The 19859-nt window shown below is 42.9% G+C and overlaps 1 protein-coding gene across 4 annotated transcripts in view; it reads right to left on the bottom strand.

The window, feature by feature from the left end:
- Positions 1-11220, bottom strand: part of dock1 (dedicator of cytokinesis 1) — a 712419-nt gene extending 701199 nt beyond the window's left edge. Inside the window, exon 1 of one of the 4 annotated variants that reach the window (XM_085994680.1) lies at positions 10881-11220. In XM_085994680.1, coding sequence (XP_085850806.1) covers positions 10881-10923 — 43 coding nt within the window. In that variant the 5' untranslated portion in view covers positions 10924-11220. The remainder of the gene's footprint in view (positions 1-10880) is intronic. The other 3 variants (XM_085994678.1, XM_085994676.1, XM_085994677.1) reach the window with 3 other exon arrangements.
- Positions 11221-19859: the final 8639 nt, after the last annotated feature.

The raw sequence follows: 19859 nt of genomic DNA, 5'->3' as shown, positions 1-19859 counted from the left end.
CGATTTTCTTCTATTTCCTCCTTTAGTAGGGATTCCATTATTTTTCCTACCACCAGTGTTAAGCTGACTGGTCTATAATTCCCTGGACATGTTCTATACCCCTTCTTAAATATCAGCATTACGTTAGCTATCCCCCAGTCCTCTGGCACTACACCTTTTTCTAACGAATTATTACATTTTTGACTTCTTTCCTAATCTTTTCGTATTCTCCCTTATCATGCACTCCCCTGCTGTCTGTGTACTTAATGTTTTTTTTTTTATTTGCTTATGGGATGTGTGCGTCACTGGCAAGGCCAGCATTTATTGCCCATCCCTAGTTGCCCTTGAAAAGGTGGTGGTAAGCCGCCTTCTTGAACCACTGCAGTCCGTGTGGTGATGGTGCACCCACAGTGCTGTTAGGTAGGAAGTTCCAGGATTTTGACCCAGCGACGATTAAGGATCGGCAATATACTTCTAAGTCAGGATGGTGTGAGACTTGGAGGGGAACTTGGAAGTAGTGGCGTTCCCATGCGCCTGCTGCCCTTGTCCTTCTAGGTGGAAGAGGTCGCAGCTTTGGGAGACGCTGCCGAAGAAGCCTTGGCGAGTTGCTGCAGTGCATCCTGTAGATGGTACATACTGCAGCCACGGTACGCCGGTGGTGGAGGGAGTCAATGTTTAAGGTGGTGGATGGGGTGCCAATCAAGTGGGCTGTTTTGTCCTGGATGATGTCGAGCTTCTTGAGTGTTGTTGGAGCTACACTCATCCAGGCAAGTGGAGAGTATTCCATCACACTCCTTACTTGTGCCTTGTAGATGGTGGAAAGACTTTGGGGAGTCAGGAGGTGAGACACTCGCCGCAGAATACCCAGCATCTGACCGGCTCTTGTTGCCACAGTATTTACGTGGCTGGTCCAGTTAAGTTTCTGGTTAATGCTGACCCCCCAGGATGTTGATAGTGGGGAATTCGGTGATAGTAATGTATGCCTCTTTCCTTAGCCTCAATTGTTCCCTTATGGCTTTATTCATCCATGGAGTCTCATTATTGTTTAGTTTGTTCTTTCCTTTTAGCAGAATATATTTTTCCTACACGCTGTTGAACACCGTTTTAAATGTTTCCCATTGCTGTTCTACATCGTTGTTTGCCAATATTGTTTCCCATTTCTCCACCCCACCCCCCTCCCACGTTCTATTCTCAGCCCCTCAAAATCTGCTTTTCTCCAATCTATTAACCTGGTTTTTGTCATACTTACGTCCTTCTCAATTATCATCTTAAAGCGTATTATATTATGGTCACTACTGCCTATATGTTCCCCTACTTTTACTTCTCTTGTCTGCGCTGGTTAATTCACCATTACTAGATCCAATAGTGAATTATCTCTTGTTGGGCTTTTTACATATTGGGTTACGAGGGGTCACAGTCTCAGGATACGGGGTAGGACACTTAGGACTGAGATGAGGAGAAATTTCTTCACTAAGTGGGTGGTGAACCTATGGAATTCTCTACCACAGAAGGCTGTGGCAGTCAAGTCACTGAATATATTTAAGAAGGAGATGGATAGAATTCTAGACACAAAAGGCATCAAGGGGTATGGGGAGAGAGCAGGAATATGGTATTGAGATAGAGGATCAGCCATGATCATATTGAATGGCAGAGCAGGCTCAAAGGGCCGAAGGGCCTACTCCTGCTCCTATTTTTCTATGTTAGAAAGGAGTCCTGTACACATTGTAGGAAGTCCATTCCATTATCCCCTTTACCTACCCATTCTGTCCAATATCGGGGTAGTTGAAATCCCCCATGATTATTTTATTCTATTTTTTTTTTTACTCATTTCCCTAATTTGTCTGCATATTTCTTCGTCCACCTCCCTTCTGTAGACTACGCCTATTAGTGTTATTGATCCTTTATTACCTTTTATCTCTATCCATATGGATTCTATTTTTGTCTTGCTGATATCTGCGTCACTTTTTTCTACTGCCATTGTTATCCCTAATACAGTAAGTACAGCTGTTCCACCTCCCCTTTTTCCCCTCCCTATCTTTTCTAAATAAAGCCACTGCTTTAAAACAAAATATGATATGCAATGCACAACCAGCAGATCCAAGCTATACCGCTAGCTCGACCTTGCTGTGTGGTACAGTCGAGCCAACAACAAAAAAGCTTTCTCCCCAGCAAGTTCATTTTAAATGTTAGAGTGCAAGTAGAATCATCAGCCCTCCATTAATACTCAACAATTCAATGGACTGTCTGACCACTTACGCTTGCTGCACATTGGGAGTGAGTCATGTCGTGCCCAGTGTAGTGCCAAAATTGCCCAGTGTAGTGCCAAAATTGCATGAGATTGCCCACCAGAAATAGTCTCGGACCTCCTGGCTTCAACACACTGAGATAGATCAATACCCAGCTCCCAAATGATATTGGCACTTTCACATTAATGCATATCTGAAATCACTTCCAGTTACGCAAAAGCAATACTACAAAGACAATATTGGGCAGTTCCATAAGGAGGAAAGAATGTCCTTTGGGACATATTTATAATTCTTTAATATTCTTTCCTTCATTTTATTCCCCTCTGCCTACGTTATTTAGCTAAATTCGTGCTATCTTCTTGATGATCAAGAATGCACATATTTCCACGTTATTAATGCCCTTTGTTGGTTAACTGAAGTAGTGCTCAAGTACTTGGCAAGAAATAGTTCTTCAACCACTATTTCCTTTCCACCCAAGTATAATCCCAAATTTGTCACCAAGCCTTAAAGTTCATATATACTTAATAAAAGCATGTGACTTAACTATTGTAAACTGATAAAAGTCAGTGGGAGATTTTAAAGTTCCTGTTCAAGAAAAATAAATTTGGTATCGAACTGGTATCTATCACTTGCCCATTTTTTGTAATTCAATATTATGGTTACTGAAGTATTGAATATTCTAGCCATTATTTAAAAAATCAAGTCCAAAGACACATTCGTTTATGACAAAAGCTTAGTCAAAGAACTGCATGGCAACTTAGGAAAAGTACAATATTTTATCAAATGTTTAGTGATGTGTCACTTTATGTCCCTTTGTCAGATTACTGTTCTGGTAATGTAAACTAATTTTATCATTCCAGTCTTGGATTATTCCCTTAAACTGATATGTTGGCTGTAATATCATTAAACTACAGCTTTAACAATATTACAGCCAGCATATCAGCTCAAGACAGATGATAAACAAGTTTTTAACCTCTTGCTTATAGGCCAGAACATTTGCTTGACTGCATTAATTATACACATTTAGTAATCCCATATGGCTGAAAATCTTTACTGCAAAACGTTTCTTAAGAAGTGAAGATGAATAAACTAAATTTTGAACAGAACACATCAAGTGATACTGTTACTAAATTAAAAAAAACTTGCATTTATATAGCACCTTTCACAACCTCGGGCCGCCTCAAAGCGTTACAGCCAATTAAGTACTTTTTGAAGTGTCGTCACTGTTGTAATGTAGGGAAATGCAGCTGACAATTTTCACACAGCAAGGTCTCACAAACAGCGATGTGATAATGACCAGGTAAGCTATTTCAGTGATGTTGATCAAGAGATAAATATTGGCCAGGATCTTTAAGTTCACCTGAAAGGGCAAGCAGGCCTCGGTTTAACTAGAAAACTAGGAGGGACAAACAGCAGCAGAACAAAGAATAGTGTAGAAAGGGCAGGAATTAGCTGGAGGAAAAAAGCAAAGCCGACTAGCATGGTGTTGGAATGAGTGTGTGTTAATGCGAGGAGCGCTACAAATAAGGTTGACGAGTTACAGGCGTAAGTTGCCACATGGGGCTATCGTGGCTAAACGGAGAGCTGGCTTAAACATGGACAGGAGTGGGAATTAACCATTCCTGGCTACAAGGGATCTAGCACAGGTGGACTGGAAACAAAGATTGGCCAGGAAAACAGTTAATGAGCAATGGCAGGCCTTTAAGGCAGAGATACTTCGGGTACAAACCAAGCATATTCCTGTAAGGAGGAAAGATGGGGCATCCAAAGCTAGAGCTCGCTGGATGACAAAGGAAATAGATATTAAAATAAAACAGAAAAAGGAGGTTTATGACAAATGTCAGGTACAGAATACGGTAGAAAACCAGGCAGAATATAGAGTGTGCAGGGGGAAATGGAAAAAGGATATAAGAAGGGCAAACAGAGAGTATGAGAAAAGATTAGTGGGTAACATAAAAGGAAACTCAAAATTATTTTATCAACATATAAAAAATAAAAGGATAGTTAAAGGAATGGTGGGGCCGTTTAGGGACAAAAAAGGAAATCTTCTTGTGGCGGTCGAGGGCATGACTGAGGTACTGAATGAGTACCTTGCATCGGTTTTCACAAAAGAGAATGAAGTTAATGTTGCAGTATAGATGGGGGAGTAGAAATATTATATAGAATAAAAAAGATAGAAAGGAGGTACTAAATACGTTGGCATCACTCAAAGTTAACAAGTCACACAGTACAGATGGGCTGCATCCTAGGTTGCTGAGAGAAGCTGGGATGAGGGCAGAAGAAGCACTGACCACAATCTTTCAGTCTTCCTTGGATATAGGAGTGGTGCCAGAGGACTGGAGGATTGCAAATGTTACACACCTGTTCAAAAAAGGCAAGAGGGATAAACCTGGTAAATACAGGCCAAATCAGTCTAGCATCAGTGGTGGGAAAACTACTACAGTCCATTGTCAAGGACAAAATTAATTCTCACTTGGAGAAGAATAGGTTAATAAGGGATAGTCAGCATGGATTTGTTAAAGGGAAATTGTGTCTGACTAACCTGATTGAATTCTTTGATGAAGTAACAGATAAAGTTGATAAAGGTAGTTTGGTAGATGTTGTACTTAAGGACTTTCAAAAGGCATTTGATAAAGCACCGCATAACAGAATTATTCGGAAAATACAAGCAAATGGTATTAAAGGGACGGTAATAACTTGGGTTCAAAATTGGCTACGAAATAGAAGGCAGAGAGTAGTGGTGAAGGGATGTTTTTCTAACTGGAGGGAAGTATGCAGCAGGATCCCCAGGGGTCGTTATTAGGACCATTGCTTTTCTTGTTATATATAAAAGACTTGCACTTGGGTATAGGGAATGCAAGTTCTATGTTTGCAAAACCTGGCAACGTAGTAAATAGTAAACAGGATAGTAGCAGACTTCAGGAGGACATAAACAGACTGGTAAAAAGGGCAGACACACGGCAGATACAATTTAATATGGATAAGTGTGAAGTGATGCACTTTGGGAGCAGGGGGTGCAAGAGCAGAGGGACCGGGGGGTGCATAGTCACAAATCCTTAAAGGTTTCAGGGCAAATTGGTAAGGCAGATAAGAAAGTGTATGGGATACTTGGCTTTGTAAATAAGGTCAGTGAATACAAAAACAAGGAAGTCATGTCAAATCACTGGTTAGACCTCAGTTGGAGTATGGTGTACAATTCTGGGCACCACACTTTAGGAAGGATGTCAAGGCCTTGGAGAGGGTACAGAGGAGGTTTACCAGGATGATACCAGGGATGAGGGAGTTTAGTTATGTGGAGAGATTGGAGAAGCTGGGATCATTCTCCTTAAAGCAGAGAAGGTTTAGGGGGGACCCAATAGAGGTACTCAAAATTATGAGTGATTTTGACTGAGCAATTTGGGAGAAACTATTTCCTCTGGTAAGTGGGTCAGTAACCAGAGATCACAGATTTAAAATAATTGGCAAAAGAACTAGAGGGGAAAATGAGAAATTTTTTCAGAGAGAGTCAGTAAGATCTGGAACACACTACCTGAAAGGGCGGTGGAATCAGATTCCACAGTAACTTTCAAAAGGCAATTGGACATGTACTTGAAGAGGACTCATTTACAGGGTTATGGGGGGGGGGGGGGGGTGGTGAAGCTGGGGTGAGAGACTAAATTGGACAGCTCGATGGGCCGAATGGCCTCCGTTTGTGCTGTAAGATTCTCATCCAAAAGACAGCACAACGTGCAGTGCAGCACTCCCTCAGAACTGCACTGAAGTGTCAGCCTAAGTTATGTGCTCAAGACTCTGGAGTAGGGCTTGAACGCACAACCTTCTAACTCAGGAGGCGAGAATGCTACCACTGAACCAAGGCTGCCAAATTACACCAAATAAGGTTTCAGAGATCAAATTATAAAAATAATTATCGCACAAGTTTGGCAAACAACAACTTGTATTTATATAGCGCCTTTAACGTAGTAAATCATCCAAAGGCGCGTCACAAGAGCATCATAAAATAAAATTTGATACCCAGCCACATAAGATGATATTAGGGCAGAAAGAGGTAGGTTTTAAGGAATGTCTTAAAAGGAGGAAAGAGACGTCGAGAGGCGGAGGGGTTTAGGGAGGAAATTCCAGAGCTTCGGGCCTTGGCAGCTGAAGGCGCGGCCACCAATGGTTGAGCGATTAAAATCGGGGATGCTCAAGAGGCCAGAATTAGAGGAGTGCAGATATCTCGGAGGATTGTGGGGCTGGAGGAGATTAGAGAGATAAGGAGGGGCGAGGCCATGGAGGGATTTGAAAACAAGGATGAGAATTTTAAAATCAAGGCACTGCTTAACCAGGAGCCCATGTAGGTCAACAAGCACAGAGGTGATGGGTGAACAGGACTTGGTGCGAATTAGGAATTAGCCGAGCTTTGGATGGCCTCAAGTTTACGAAGGGTAGAATGTGGGAGGCCGGCCAGGAGTGTGTTAGAATAGTCAAGTCTAGAGGTAACAAATGCATGGATGAGGGTTTCAGTAGCAGATAAGCCAAGGCAAGGGCGGAATTCCTAAGGTGGAAATAGGCTGCCTTAGTGATGGTGCGGATATGTGGTCGGCGCTCTTTTTGGGGTCAAACAGGACACCAAGGATACGAACAGTCTGGTTCAGCCTCAGACAGTTGCCAGAGAGAGGGATGGAGTCAGTGGCTAGGGAACAGAGTTTGTGACAGGGACCGAAGACAATGGCTTCAGTGTTCCCAATATTATTTGGAGGAAATTTCTGCTCATCTAGTACTGGATGTCGGACAAGCAGTCTGACAATTTAGAGACAGTGGAGGGGTCAAGTGAGGTGGTGTTGAGGTAGAGCTGGGTGTTGTCAGCGTACATGTGAAAACTGACGCTGTGTTTATGGATGATGTCACCAAGGGGCAGCATGTAGATGAGAAATCGGAGGGGGCCAAGAATAGATCCTTGGGGGAACACGAGAGGTAACGGTGAGGGAGCGGGAAGAAAAGCCATTGCAAGCGATTCTCTGGCTATGATTAGATAGATAAGAATGGAACCAGGCGAGTGCAGTCCCACCCAGCTGGATGATGGTGGACATGTTTTGGAGGAGGATAGTTTGCTCAACCGTGTCAAAGGCTGCTGACGGGTCGAGAGGGACGAGGAGGGATAGTTTACCTTTATCACAGTCATATAGGATGTCACTTGTATCTTTGATAAGAGCTATTTTGGTACTACTTCAGGGACAGAAACCTGATTGGAGTGATTAAAACATGAAACATAAAAGAAGCCGGATGGCATTATCTGGAGTGGAGGTGACACAAACAGCCAGTACCTGGGAGAGAAGGGAATGAGAGACACAGCGGCAGGAAGAATGAAAATGACAAAAGGAAAAAATATCAGGAGAGAAATAGGAATTGAAAATGAAAAAAATCAGTGAGATGGGGCATGACTACAATCCAAACTGCAAGCAAATACTTGAAACAAAGTTTTAAAATGTGTTACTTGGTATCCGTGTACTAATAGTAACAGTCAGAATATCAGTGAGCAATTTTAAAATGTGTGCCTCTGACAGAATGCAATCTCTTTGACTGGCCCTTACGTTTTTTTTTCTAACTTTCTTATCCCGTATTATTTTGATTTTCAAATCTTAGATCACCAATTCTGTGTCTCTGTCTATCCTTGCCTCAAGATCCAAGTAAGGTTTCGGTAACATGCCCGGGAAAATTAACAGCAAACACGGTCTAATAATTTCCTTTAGTTACCAGACTTATCTTATGCCATCATAAGATTTCACTCCAATTTCCAAAAAGATTTAGCATCACATCACATCAGATCTCATTTTAAGTTAAAGATAAAGTGATTTTATTGAATAGATGAACAAGCATAGAAAGTCACAATAGTTATATATTTACAGTAGTCTTCCCTCCAACCAACTCCTGAGTGAAGAGAGATCACAACTCTAAAACATTCAGCTAGCTCTTCGTAAATATAACTTTTAAATAATAGTGTTTCTTTTTTCGAATGCTTTTACTACTGAGAGCGCCTAATTAATGTACAGCTTCTTGGAAATTTAAACTGATTCTTCTCCCTATTTAGGAGTTCCAAACTGACTGGTTCTTTTCAAACAGACTCTCTTATTGGAAATAAATAGACTTGCTCTTTTTCATGTCCCAGAAGAGTTACCAAAACTTTGATTATCCTGCCTATCAAATTTTAAAAATGAACTGTCAATCATAAACAATGTTTTATGGTTAGTTCAGTTTGTATAAGTTTAAATTATTTCTCTAACTCCTGGTTGACAAAACTTGCAACATTGTATTGATGTAAGCTTAGTATAGGATTCTGGCCAATAGTTGATATTTTAAAACTGCTTATGTACTCAGACTGGATTTAAAGGGGCAGCCACTAAACCAAAACTAGATGAAGATACTTTTTTTGTCACACTTTGAAGAACAAGATTTATCTGTGTCAGCCAGTGGCTCAGTTGGTAGCACACTCGCCTGAGTCACAAGGTTGTGGGTTCAAGTCCCACTCCAGAGACTGGAGCACAAAAATCTAGGCTGACACTCCAGTGCAGTGCTGAGGGAGTGCTGCACTGGCGGAGGTGCTGTCTTTCGGATGAGACATTAAATCGAGGTCCCTCTGCCCCCCCCCCCCCAGTCTCGCCCTCTCAGGTGGACAGACATAAAAGATCCCATGGCACTATTTCAAAAAAGAGCAGGCGAGTTATCCTTGGTGTACTGGTCAATATTTATCTCTCAATCAACATCACTAAAAAACAGATTATCTGGTCATTATCACATTGCTGTTTGTGGGAGCTTGCGGTGTGCAAATTGGCTGCTGCATTTCCTGCATTACAACAGTGACTACACTTCAAAAAGTACTTCATTGGCTATAAAGCGCTTTGTGACATCCGGTGGTCATGAAAGACGCTATATAAATACAAGTCTTATTTCTTTTTTGAAGCACAAGTTTAGATTTAAATCCATACAGGAACATAGATCAGACATTTTCAGAATTAATGTAAAATTTACTTCTAATAATATTCTGTAACTTCTATTCCCCAATAATCTGTCAAGGCATGCCATTATGCTGTTGAACATAACGTTTAATTACTGTTATACCCAAGACATTTCCATACTATGTTTATCTTCCTGATACTACCAGCAAAGCTACCACATCAAAGAAACTACTTTGAAATGCAGGACCAGAAAAATATCAAATAACCCTAAATGTCTTTGTCACTCATTTACCTTGTAAAAAATCAGAATCCCGTGATGAAATTACTCCCTTAAAATTGTTCCCCCCTTGAATTGTTTATATGTTGCATCCCAAATTAACGTTGAACTATTAACAGTGTGACAATTTGTACATATTAATATACACATATCTTCAATATGCATTAGGAACCAGAGGCCAATTAAGGGCATATGCCATGAAGTAGATTAAAGAAACAAACAAAATGAATAAAATGAGGCAATCCAAAATGAGGAGTACATTCGCACAAGGAACTAAAATAAAGATTCAAGGACAGATAGATATGTTACAAACTGAAGCAAAAATAAAAGTATTGCTCAAATGGAAAAGGCTATGAATCAGCATGTGCTGAATAAACCATAAACTATAGACATTGCTAATCAAAAACCAATTACAAGTATACCAATATAAAAAGGAGTGTGTAGTTCTTGAGCCTACTGACTAAATTCCATTTCTGTAGGATAGCTCAACGTTCATGAATTGGCTTTGAATTTATATGCATCACCTCTTTTGTTCACACTGAACTGCTACAGAATTACAAAAGTTAGTGTTCCATACTCAACAAAATCTGCCATGTACAAAATTATGATAAATCATAATCACATCACTCGTCTATTTGCAATACATAGGACCACTTAGAGCAAGCATGTGCATTGAAAAACACCATTTCGTAAACATGCCAGTATGTCTTTAAAACATTAAAAGTGATCTATTGGAGGAAAACCAGGTGGTGCAAGTGCGTCAAGACACTGGCCTTTCATTTATACTCTAAGTTAATTGCACCTTCTAAAATTTATCTTCATTTCCCCCAATTTAGACGGTTTGCAGTTCAGATCACCAATATCTTTAGTAACAAAGTGGAGATTTAATAAACAATTATTCAAAGTAAAAGTCTCAGGTAAGTTTCAGGTATTCATACCGGTGCATGCCAATATTCTCAGATTCAGAAAAGTAGGAATAATTCCGAGATTACAAGCTATCAGATTTATATTTCAACGTTACGCAGTAATTATTTTAAACCAGAGACTGAAGTTCGGAAGTGATTTAATTTTGAATTCATGGCATTATATTGAACACTCAGAACTAAACGCCGTGAGCACGGCCTTGGTACTAGGCGCGCCTCAAACCCAATTTGCCTCATTTGATAGAAAAGTGGAGAAGGGAGGGGGAAGAGAAGATAGCCAGTAAATTAATTCATCCTCATCGTTAATTAATTATTCATCGCAAAGGAAACGCGCATCCGAGAGGCTAAAGGATTCACTATCCAGGACTGAGCTGTGCGAAGAAAGGAGGCTGAGAAAGGCCCGGGTTTTGGGGATCTGTGGAATGAGGAAAAGCTGCTGCAAAAAAATAACAATGTTTTAACTACAAGCTCTTCCATTCAGAAATCACAAAGGGCTCGAACACTGAGAGGGGAGGCCACTCACCGACTCCATATTTTTCTTTTTTGGTTGGAACCCAACGAGTCATTGTTGCGGGTTTAAAACTTCCTTAACTTCTGTGTGGCTGGTTTTTTTTTTCCCAGTTTTCCTCATTTCTCCTGAAAACTCCAGGCCGCCATTTTCCACAGGAGGAGAAAGAAAGTTCCAGTCATGTGTCTCGAGCGTCACCGCTCATAAAACTCCCAACATTCGGCGGCGAGAGTTTGCGAAAACTTCTCCTCAGCAAGTCACCGCCTCCCACCACAACAATAACAACATCAACATCCTCGCCGCCTCACAGGACGTCCCCTGCCCGCAATTAGTTGCAGACTTTTACTTTGTTTCTCTTCAAAACAAACCAGCTTGCAGTGGGGCGCTGCCTCCAGTGTTTACTGTGCTGGGAGGGCAGGAGAAGTATCATCCCAACCCTTTGTTAGTGGAGTTTAAACTGTATGGTGACAATCCACGATGTGATTTGGTTGCCTTTTCTTTAACTAAACTATCATGAGGACACTAGGTTGCCCCCCAGTATTATCAAACGAAAAAAAAACCTCTGCCCCTTTAAAAAAAAATCAAGCCTTGCATTTATATAGTGCCTTTCCACGACCTCAGGATGTCCTGAAGTGCTTTATGGCCAATGAAGTACTTTTGTGAAGTATGGTCACTATTGTAATGTAGGAAATGCAACAGACAATTTGTGCACAGCAAGCTCCTACAAACAGCAATGTGATAATGACCAGATAATCTGCTTTAGTGATGTTGATTGAGGGATAAATATTGGCCAGGAGACTGGGGAGAACTATCCTGCTCTACGTCGAAATAGTGGCATGGGATCCTTTTCACTGAGACTGAGAGCAGACGGGGCCTCGGTTTAACATCTCATCCAAAAGACGGCACCTCTGACAGTGCAGCATTCCGTCGCAGGAGTGTCAGCCTAGAATTTTGTGCTCAAGTTTCTGGAGTGGGACCTGAACAGCAGTGAGAGTGATACCAACTGAGCCATGGCTGACAGAGGGGCACAACTAATTGAAAACTAAACCGTAAAACAAAGAAAACTTCTGAACTTAAATAAAATTTATTATTTGCACTAATCCGCCACGCCCTCCAGTCCCTGTGGTGACCACCAGTCGCGGAAGGCCTCAAGCGTACTAGCGGATACATCATGCTCCTTCTCCAGGGCCACCTGGGTGCAGACATGGCTGCGGTAGAGAGGCAGGCAGCCAGAGCGAACTCACAGGCTGCGTCCATGTAATATCGTTGTGGGTTATCTTGTAGATTCAGATAAACTACTTTGATGGTTCAATATAAAGTGATCTTTCTTAAATCGTGGGGAATGGTTTGTGGGACCTAAATGTGAATCGAGGATCGCTGGTTACGCACTCAGATCAGTTTCAGTGAGATTGGTGAGTAAAATAAATTAACCACACCCTACTTGATATAATAAAGTATGCACACAACCAAATTGCCTGCGGTGTTGCTCACTGAGTCAGAGGATACATTTGATTTATAACAGTAAGTCGAGTTCCATTTTTGGTCAATAGTACTGTGGGATTTTTACTGCCATTTTAGGGATTCAATTCCATGTCTCTGTTCAGTATTCTGTGAAAACTATATGAGTTGTCTTGTTTTGCACGCTTTGTACAAAAATAATAACTTGCAGGACAATGGAGTATTACAGTTTAACTCTTATTAAGCATTTTCTTACTCAGAGCAGCACAGTGGGGAAAAGCCTGGCATTAGGACCCCTAGCCTGGGTCTTCCAAACAATAGTAGTCCTTACAGATGCCTGCAGGCCAATGACAACTCCACATGTGATCACATGTGAATATAATAGGTATTCCTTACAGATGCCTGCGGGCCAATGATGATTCAATATGCAAATGTTACATCCCCTTTCTTTTAAAAGAAAAATGTTATGCATTACTTTTAAACCTTTCTTCTACATAATGTCCTAGGTAGCATAAACATATAAGTAAACTCAGCATTTAATTAGCACTGAAAACATCTCAACGTTTCAATAACGATGTACAGTTTTTTTTTTTAGGGCAGCGATCCGCCTACACCCTTTGACAGTTCACAAGTCAAGGATAACTCTAGGCTTGACCTCTCGTCCCTTGTGTGGTATGGAACTGAGCATGCTCCTGAATCGGTCAACAATTCAGGTTCAGGTTTAGGTTCAGGTAAGTCTGATGTGTTTTGTGTATTGCTCTGTTCATCACACTCTGTTGAACTGATCCTCTCATCGGAATGATGGTGTTGCTCCTTGGTGTTCAGGAGGTGCCTGCGATTGCGGCGGTACATCTGTCCTTCTGGGGTGCGGACGTGATACAATCGCTCAGTGTCAGCTGGCTGGATGACGACTGCTGGCTTCCAGTAGTCATGCTCGTGGATTCTGACGGATTCTCCATTGTGCAGCAGTGGCAGTAGTCTAGCTGACCTGCCATAGTATCTCTTTTGGTATTGCTATCTCTGTACACGTTTTGCATGCACTTGCTTGCAGCTGACGACCTCTGGCTGCAGCTGCTGGTTGGTGCTTGGAAGGATTGAGCGAAGTCTGCGGCTCATCAACAGCTGTGCTGGTGACTTGAAGTTGTCAACCGGAGTGTTGCGGTACTCAAGGAGACTGATGTAGGGGTCTCTTTTGTCCGCTTTGGCTTTGTCCATGAGTGTTTTTGCAATCTGGACAGTTTTTTCAGCAAGGCCATTACTTTGAGGGTAATGTGGGCTTGATGTGACATGTGTGAAATCCCATGCCTTGGCAAACGACTCGAACTCTGTTGATTTGTATTGGGGGCCATTGTCTGAGACTAAAGTCTCTACAATGCCATGCCTGGCAAAGGCTGCCTTTAGCTTGTGGATCACAGCTGCAGATGTGGTGCTGTGAAGCTTGTCCAGTTCAAAAAATCTGCTGTAGTAATCAACAGTCACTATGTAGTCCTCGTTCCATGTGAACAGATCTGTTGATGCGAGCTGCCAGGACCTGTCTGGGATACGGTGAGGTATCATGGGCTCTTTGACATTTGATGGGCGGCGTTCTTGACAAATGGAACATTTTCCTGACAATGTCCTCAATGTGTTTGCACATTCAGGGCCAAAACATAATGTCACGTGTTCTTTGTTTGCATTTTTCCATGCCCATATGTCCAGCATGAATTTTTGTCAACATCTCTTCTCTCAGACTGGTAGGAATGATGATTTTCTCCCCTTTGAAGATGATTCTATTGATTTGTGACAGTTCGTCTGTGGTTCCAGAATTCAGATATGCTCTGAGGGCATTTCTTCCTTTCCTCAGGCCATCCTTCATGTATGACTTTGCTCAGCAGTGCGAGTTGTGCATCTTTCTCTGTTTCTGCTCGGATCTCCTTCAGTTTTGAGTCACTCACAGGTAAGCTGTTGTACACCATGTGCACCTGCACATCCATGCCTTCACTGAGGCTGCTGTCCTGGTAGCTAAGAGACTTTCTGGAGAGCGTGTCTGCGACGGGAATGTCTTTGCCTGGACGGTGAATGATTGTGAAGTCGTACTTCTGTAGCTGAAGGATCATTCTCTGTAGCCTTGGTGGGGCTGCGGCTAGTGGTTTCCTCATGATTAACTCGAGGGGCTTGTGGTCGGATTCCACAATGACTTGTCGGCCATAGACGTACTGTTGGAAACGCTTACATCCAAACAGAATTGCATATAGTTCTTTCTCGATTTGAGCATAGTTGATTTCACTGTCTGAGAGATCTGGAAGCGTAGCCGATGGGCTTTCCTTCTTGCAGTAATACTACGCTTAGTCCATACTTTGACGCGTCCACTTGTAGTCTGAGCTCTTTGTTGGGGTCGAAGTAGGCAAGAACTGGTCCTGGTTCTCTGGTGATTAGGTCTTTCATTTTCTGAAATGCTGCGTCATGTTGTTTGTCCCACAGGAACTCATTGGATTGTTTAAGCAACTGACGCATGGGTGCATTGATTTCGGAGAGGCTCGGGGCAAACTTGGCTAAGTAGTTAACCATGCCTAGTACTGTCTCTAGCTCTGCGCGGTTCTTCGGCGGCTCCATGTTCTTGATGGCGGAGAATTTCTCTGGATCCGGCTTAATGCCATCAGTTGAGAGGCGATGCCCGAAATAACTGATCTCGGTGGATCCGATTATGCTTTTCTCGGGGTTGAGCCGGATACCTTTCTCCCGTGATCTTTGTAGCATCGCACGGAGGTTCCCGTCATGTTCCTCTCTATTCCTGCCATAGATGAGGATGTCATCTACGATTGCGACTACTCCGTCGAGGCCTTCATAGGTTTCGTCGATCTTCCGCTGGAATTCATCCTGAGCTGAGAGAAGACCAAATGGTAAACACAGAAATCGGTAGCGTCCAAATGGTGTGTTGAACGTTGTTAGCTTAGATGACTCTTCCGTGAGCTTGATAGTTCAGTATCCTGATCGTGCGTCCATTACACTAAAGTAATGTGCTCCCACTAGCTTGGGTGTGATGTCATCTAGCATTGGTAGAGGGTAGTGAGGGTGTTTGATAGCCTTGTTTAAATCTCTGGGGTCGAGACAGACTCTGAGCTTGCCTGTACGTGGTTTCTCAACCACTACCAACGTGTTGACCCACTCTGTCGGTTCTGTTTCCTGGACAATGATTTCTGTATTCTCCATGCTCTGCAGCTCCTCCTTCAGGTGACTACGTAGAGCAAGGGGTATCGTTCTCGGTGGGCAAACCACAGGGGTTGCTGCTGGGTCAAGGTGAATAGTGCATTCACCTGGGAATAGTCCGATTCCTTTGAAAACGTCAGCAAACTCCTCCATGACTGTCTGCTTCTCAACTGGTGCTGTCAATGATAGCACTAACTTGACGAGGTCCATGTCTAAACATGCCTTTAGACCTAGCACTGGAGGTGCTCGAGTGTCAACAATGTAAAAGCCCAACATCATGTCGCTTTCTTTGTACTTGCATTTCATCACGCATGTGCCTTTTACAATGAGCTGCTCACCACCATAGCTGGTCAGTCTGCATGAGGTGGGCTGTAGCTCACACTCATCCTTCAAGCTGTGATACTCAGAGGAATTACATTAACCTGAGCTCCGGTGTCTAGTTTAAACTTAAGCTCTTTGCCCTGTTTTCTAATGTCAATATCTGCAAAGGCTTGCTCAGTCTCTGAAATCTGTTTTTTCTGTGACACAGAATCAATGAACAGTTCCTCTGCATTTGGCTCACTCACTGATTTTCCAAAAACAGTCCTGCAAACTTTAGCAAAGTGGTTCCATTTACCACATTGCCTTCCTTTGGCGGGGCAGTGCTCCTTTTCTCCATGCATCTTGTTTCCACAATATCCACAGTTTTTGAAGCGTTTTATGTCTGTGTCGCTCATTTTTAGAACTCTCTCTGTTCTTTCTGTTCTGAAACACGCTCTCTGGGCGGTGTTCTTTGGTGTGTGTCTATTAACTGTGTGCACTGTCTGTTCATGCGAGCTGCTCGTGGCGCCGGCTATGGTTTTCAACTGTGCTTGGGCTATCTCGTGCGATCTAGCTATGTCCATAGCTTTGTCCAGCGTTAGCCCGGACCCAACATTCAAAAGTTTCTCTCTCTCTTTAGCTGAATGTATTCCAAACACGATGCGGTCTCTGGCCATCTCATCTTTATCTGCATATTCACAGTCTTTTACCAGCAGTTTTAACTCAGTCACAAACTGTTCAAATGACTCACTAGCTCCTTGTACTTTCTCCTGAAACTTGTACCTAGCGAATATCGTATTTGTCTTGGGCATCACATATGATTCAAAACGGTCAAAAAAACTTTTCAGTACCTTTGCTTCATCCGCGGTGAAAGACCATGTGTTAAAAATGTCTCTCCCTTTTTCTCCGATCCACAGGAGTAGGTAGCTGCATCTTTCTTCCTCCCCTTTGCTTTTCAGCAGACCTGAGAACATCAACTCCATGTGTTGCTTGAACTTGCGCCATTCTCTATGTAAGTTCAAAGATTCCCAATCCATTCGAGGCAAGGGAGCTCCAACGATGTCCATTTGCAATCCCTGTTCTGACACCATGTCTTGTTTTGCACACTTTGTACAAAAATAATAACTTGCAGGACAACGGAGTATTACAGTTTAACTCTTTTATTAAGCATTAGGTCTGATCTTACTCAGAGCAGCACAGTGGGGAAAAGCCTGGCATTAGGACTCCTAGCCTGGGTCTTCCAAACAATAGTAGTCCTTACAGATGCCTGCAGGCCAATGACAACTCAGCATGTGATCACATGTGAATATAATAGGTATTCCTTACAGATGCCTGCGGGCCAATGATAATTCAATATGCAAATGTTACACGAGTGGTTTTATTTCATATAGTAATAGCGTCAGCTGTGGCTTAGTGGTAGCACCCTCGCTTCTGAATCAGAAGGTTGTGGGTTCAACTCCCACTCCAGAAACCTGCGCACAAAAATCTAGGCTGACACTCCAGTGCAGTACAGAGGGAGTGCGGCACGGTCGGAGGTGCCGTCTTTTGGATGAGACGTTAAACCAAGGCCCTGTCTGCTCTCAGGTGGATGTAAAAGATCCCATGGCATAAGTTTGAAGAAGAGCAGGGGAGTTATCCCTGGTGACCTGGCCAATATTTATCCCTCAACCAACATCACTAAAACAGATTATCTGGTCATTATCACTTTGCTGTTTGTGGGAGCTTGCTGTGCGCAAATTGGCTGTCGCGTTTCCTACATTACAACAGTGATTACAAACTTCAAAATAAAAGTACTTCATTGGCTGTAAAGCTCTTTGGGACATCCGGTGGTCGTGAAAGGCACTATAAAAATGCAAGTCTTTTCTTTTAATAAATCTCCTTGGTGTAGCTCATTGTTAGGTGAAGGTTTTAGATGAACAGATATGCCAAATAGTATTATCTGGGACACTGACTTTTCAGATCTGGGAGTATTGGGAAGGGGTCCAGAGTCTGGCAGAACTAGGATGAGGTGTCAGAGTCTAGTGGTACTGTGAGAGGGTCTTAGGGTCGGGGCCACTTGGAGAGGATTCTGGCTACACTAAGGCAAGAAGCTGGGATCTGCAAGAATTGGCAAAAGATGTATCGAGGTCTGGGAACATTGGAGCTGAGATTAGGGAGTAGTCATAAGAACATAAGAATTAAAAGCAGGAGTAGGCCATACAGGCCCTCGAGCCTGCTCCACCATTCAATAAGATCATAGCTGATCTTCAACCTCAACTCTACTTTCCTGCCCAATCTCCATATTCCTTGATTCCCCTAGAGTTAGAAAAATAGAAGATAGGAGCAGGAGTAGGCCATTCGGCCCCTCGAGCCTGCTCCGCCATTCAATGAGATCATGGCTAATCATCCACCCTCAGTACCCTGTCCCTGCCTTCTCCCCACATCCCTTGATCCCTTTAGCCTTAAGAAATATATCTAACCCCTTCTTGAATATATTTAATGAATTGGCCTCAACTGCCTTCTGTGGTAGAGAATTCCACAGGTTCACCACTCTCTGGGTGAAGAAATTCCTCCTCATTTCTGTCCTAAATGGCTTACCCCTTATCCTTAGACTGTGACCCCTGGTTCTGGACTACCCCGCCATTGGGAACATCCTTCCTGTATCTAGTCTGTCTAGTCCTGTTAGAATTTTATAAGTTTCAATGAGATCCCCTCTCATTCTTCTAAACTCCAGTGAGTATAAGCCCAGTCGACCTAATCTCTCCTCATACGTCATTCCTGCCATCCCAGGTATCAGTCTGGTGAATCTTCACTGCACTCCCTCCATGGCAAGAACATCCTTCCTCAGATAAGGCGACCAAACTGCACACAATACTCAAGGTGTGGTCTCACCAAGGCCCTGTACAACTGCAGCAAGACATCCTTGTTCCTGTACTCGAATCCTCTCGCTACGAAGGCCAACATACCATTTGCCTTCTTAACCGCCTGCTGCACCTGCATGCTTACCTTCAGCGACTGGTGCACAAGGACACCCAGGTCTCGTTGCACTTCCCCTTCTCCCAATCTATTGCCGTTCAGATAATAATCTGCCTTCCTGTTTTTGCCACCAAAGTGGATAACCTCGCATTTATCCACATTATACGGCATCTGCCATGCATCTGCCCAATCACCCAACCTGTCCAAATCATACTGGAGTTTCTCGGCATCCTCCTCACAGCACACACGCCCACCCAGCTTTGTGTCGTCTGCAAACTTGGAGATATTACATCTAGTTCCCTTGTCTCCATCATTGATATATATTGTGAATAGCTGGGGTCCAAGGACCGATCCCTGCGGTACCCCACTAGTCACTGCCTGCCACTCGGAAAAAGACCCATGATTCCAACTCTTTGCTTCCTGTCTGCCAACCAGTTCTCTATCCAAGTCAGTACCTTGCCCCCAATCTCATGTGCCTTAACTTTACACGCTAATCTCTTATGCGGGACCTTATCGAAAGCCTTCTGAAAGTCTAAATACACCACATCCACTGGTTCTCCCTTATCCAATCTACCAGTTACATCCTCAAAAAATTCCAGTAGATTAGTCAAGCGCGATTTACCTTTTGTAAATCCATGTTGACTTTGTCCAATCCTGTCACTGTTTTCCAAGTACTCTGCTATTACATCTTTTATAATGGACTCTAGCATTTTCCCCACTACCTATGTCAGGCTTACCGGTCTATAATTCCCCGTTTTCTCTCTACCACTTTTTTTGAATAGTGGGGTAACATTAGCTACCCTCCAATCCATGGAAGCTGTTCCACAATCTATAGAATTTTGGAAGATGACCAGCAATGCATCTACTATTTCTAGGGCCACTTCCTTAAGTACCCTAGGATGTAGATTATCAGGCCCTGGGGATTTAATCGGCCTTCAATCCCGTCAATTTCCCTAACACCATTTCTCTACAAATACTGATTTCATTCAGTTCCTCCCTCTCATTAGACCCTATGTTCCCCGACATCTCTGGGAGGTTATTTGTGTCCTCCGTTGTGAAGACAGAACCAAAGTATGTATTTAATTGTTCTGCCAT

Source organism: Somniosus microcephalus, chromosome 8, assembly GCF_052327205.1.
Source record: "Somniosus microcephalus isolate GS21.2 chromosome 8, FLI_Smic_1.0, whole genome shotgun sequence".
Taxonomy (NCBI): domain Eukaryota; kingdom Metazoa; phylum Chordata; class Chondrichthyes; order Squaliformes; family Somniosidae; genus Somniosus; species Somniosus microcephalus.
Note: the sequence above shows the minus strand (reverse complement) of the source record. Positions and strands in the feature narration are given on the sequence as shown.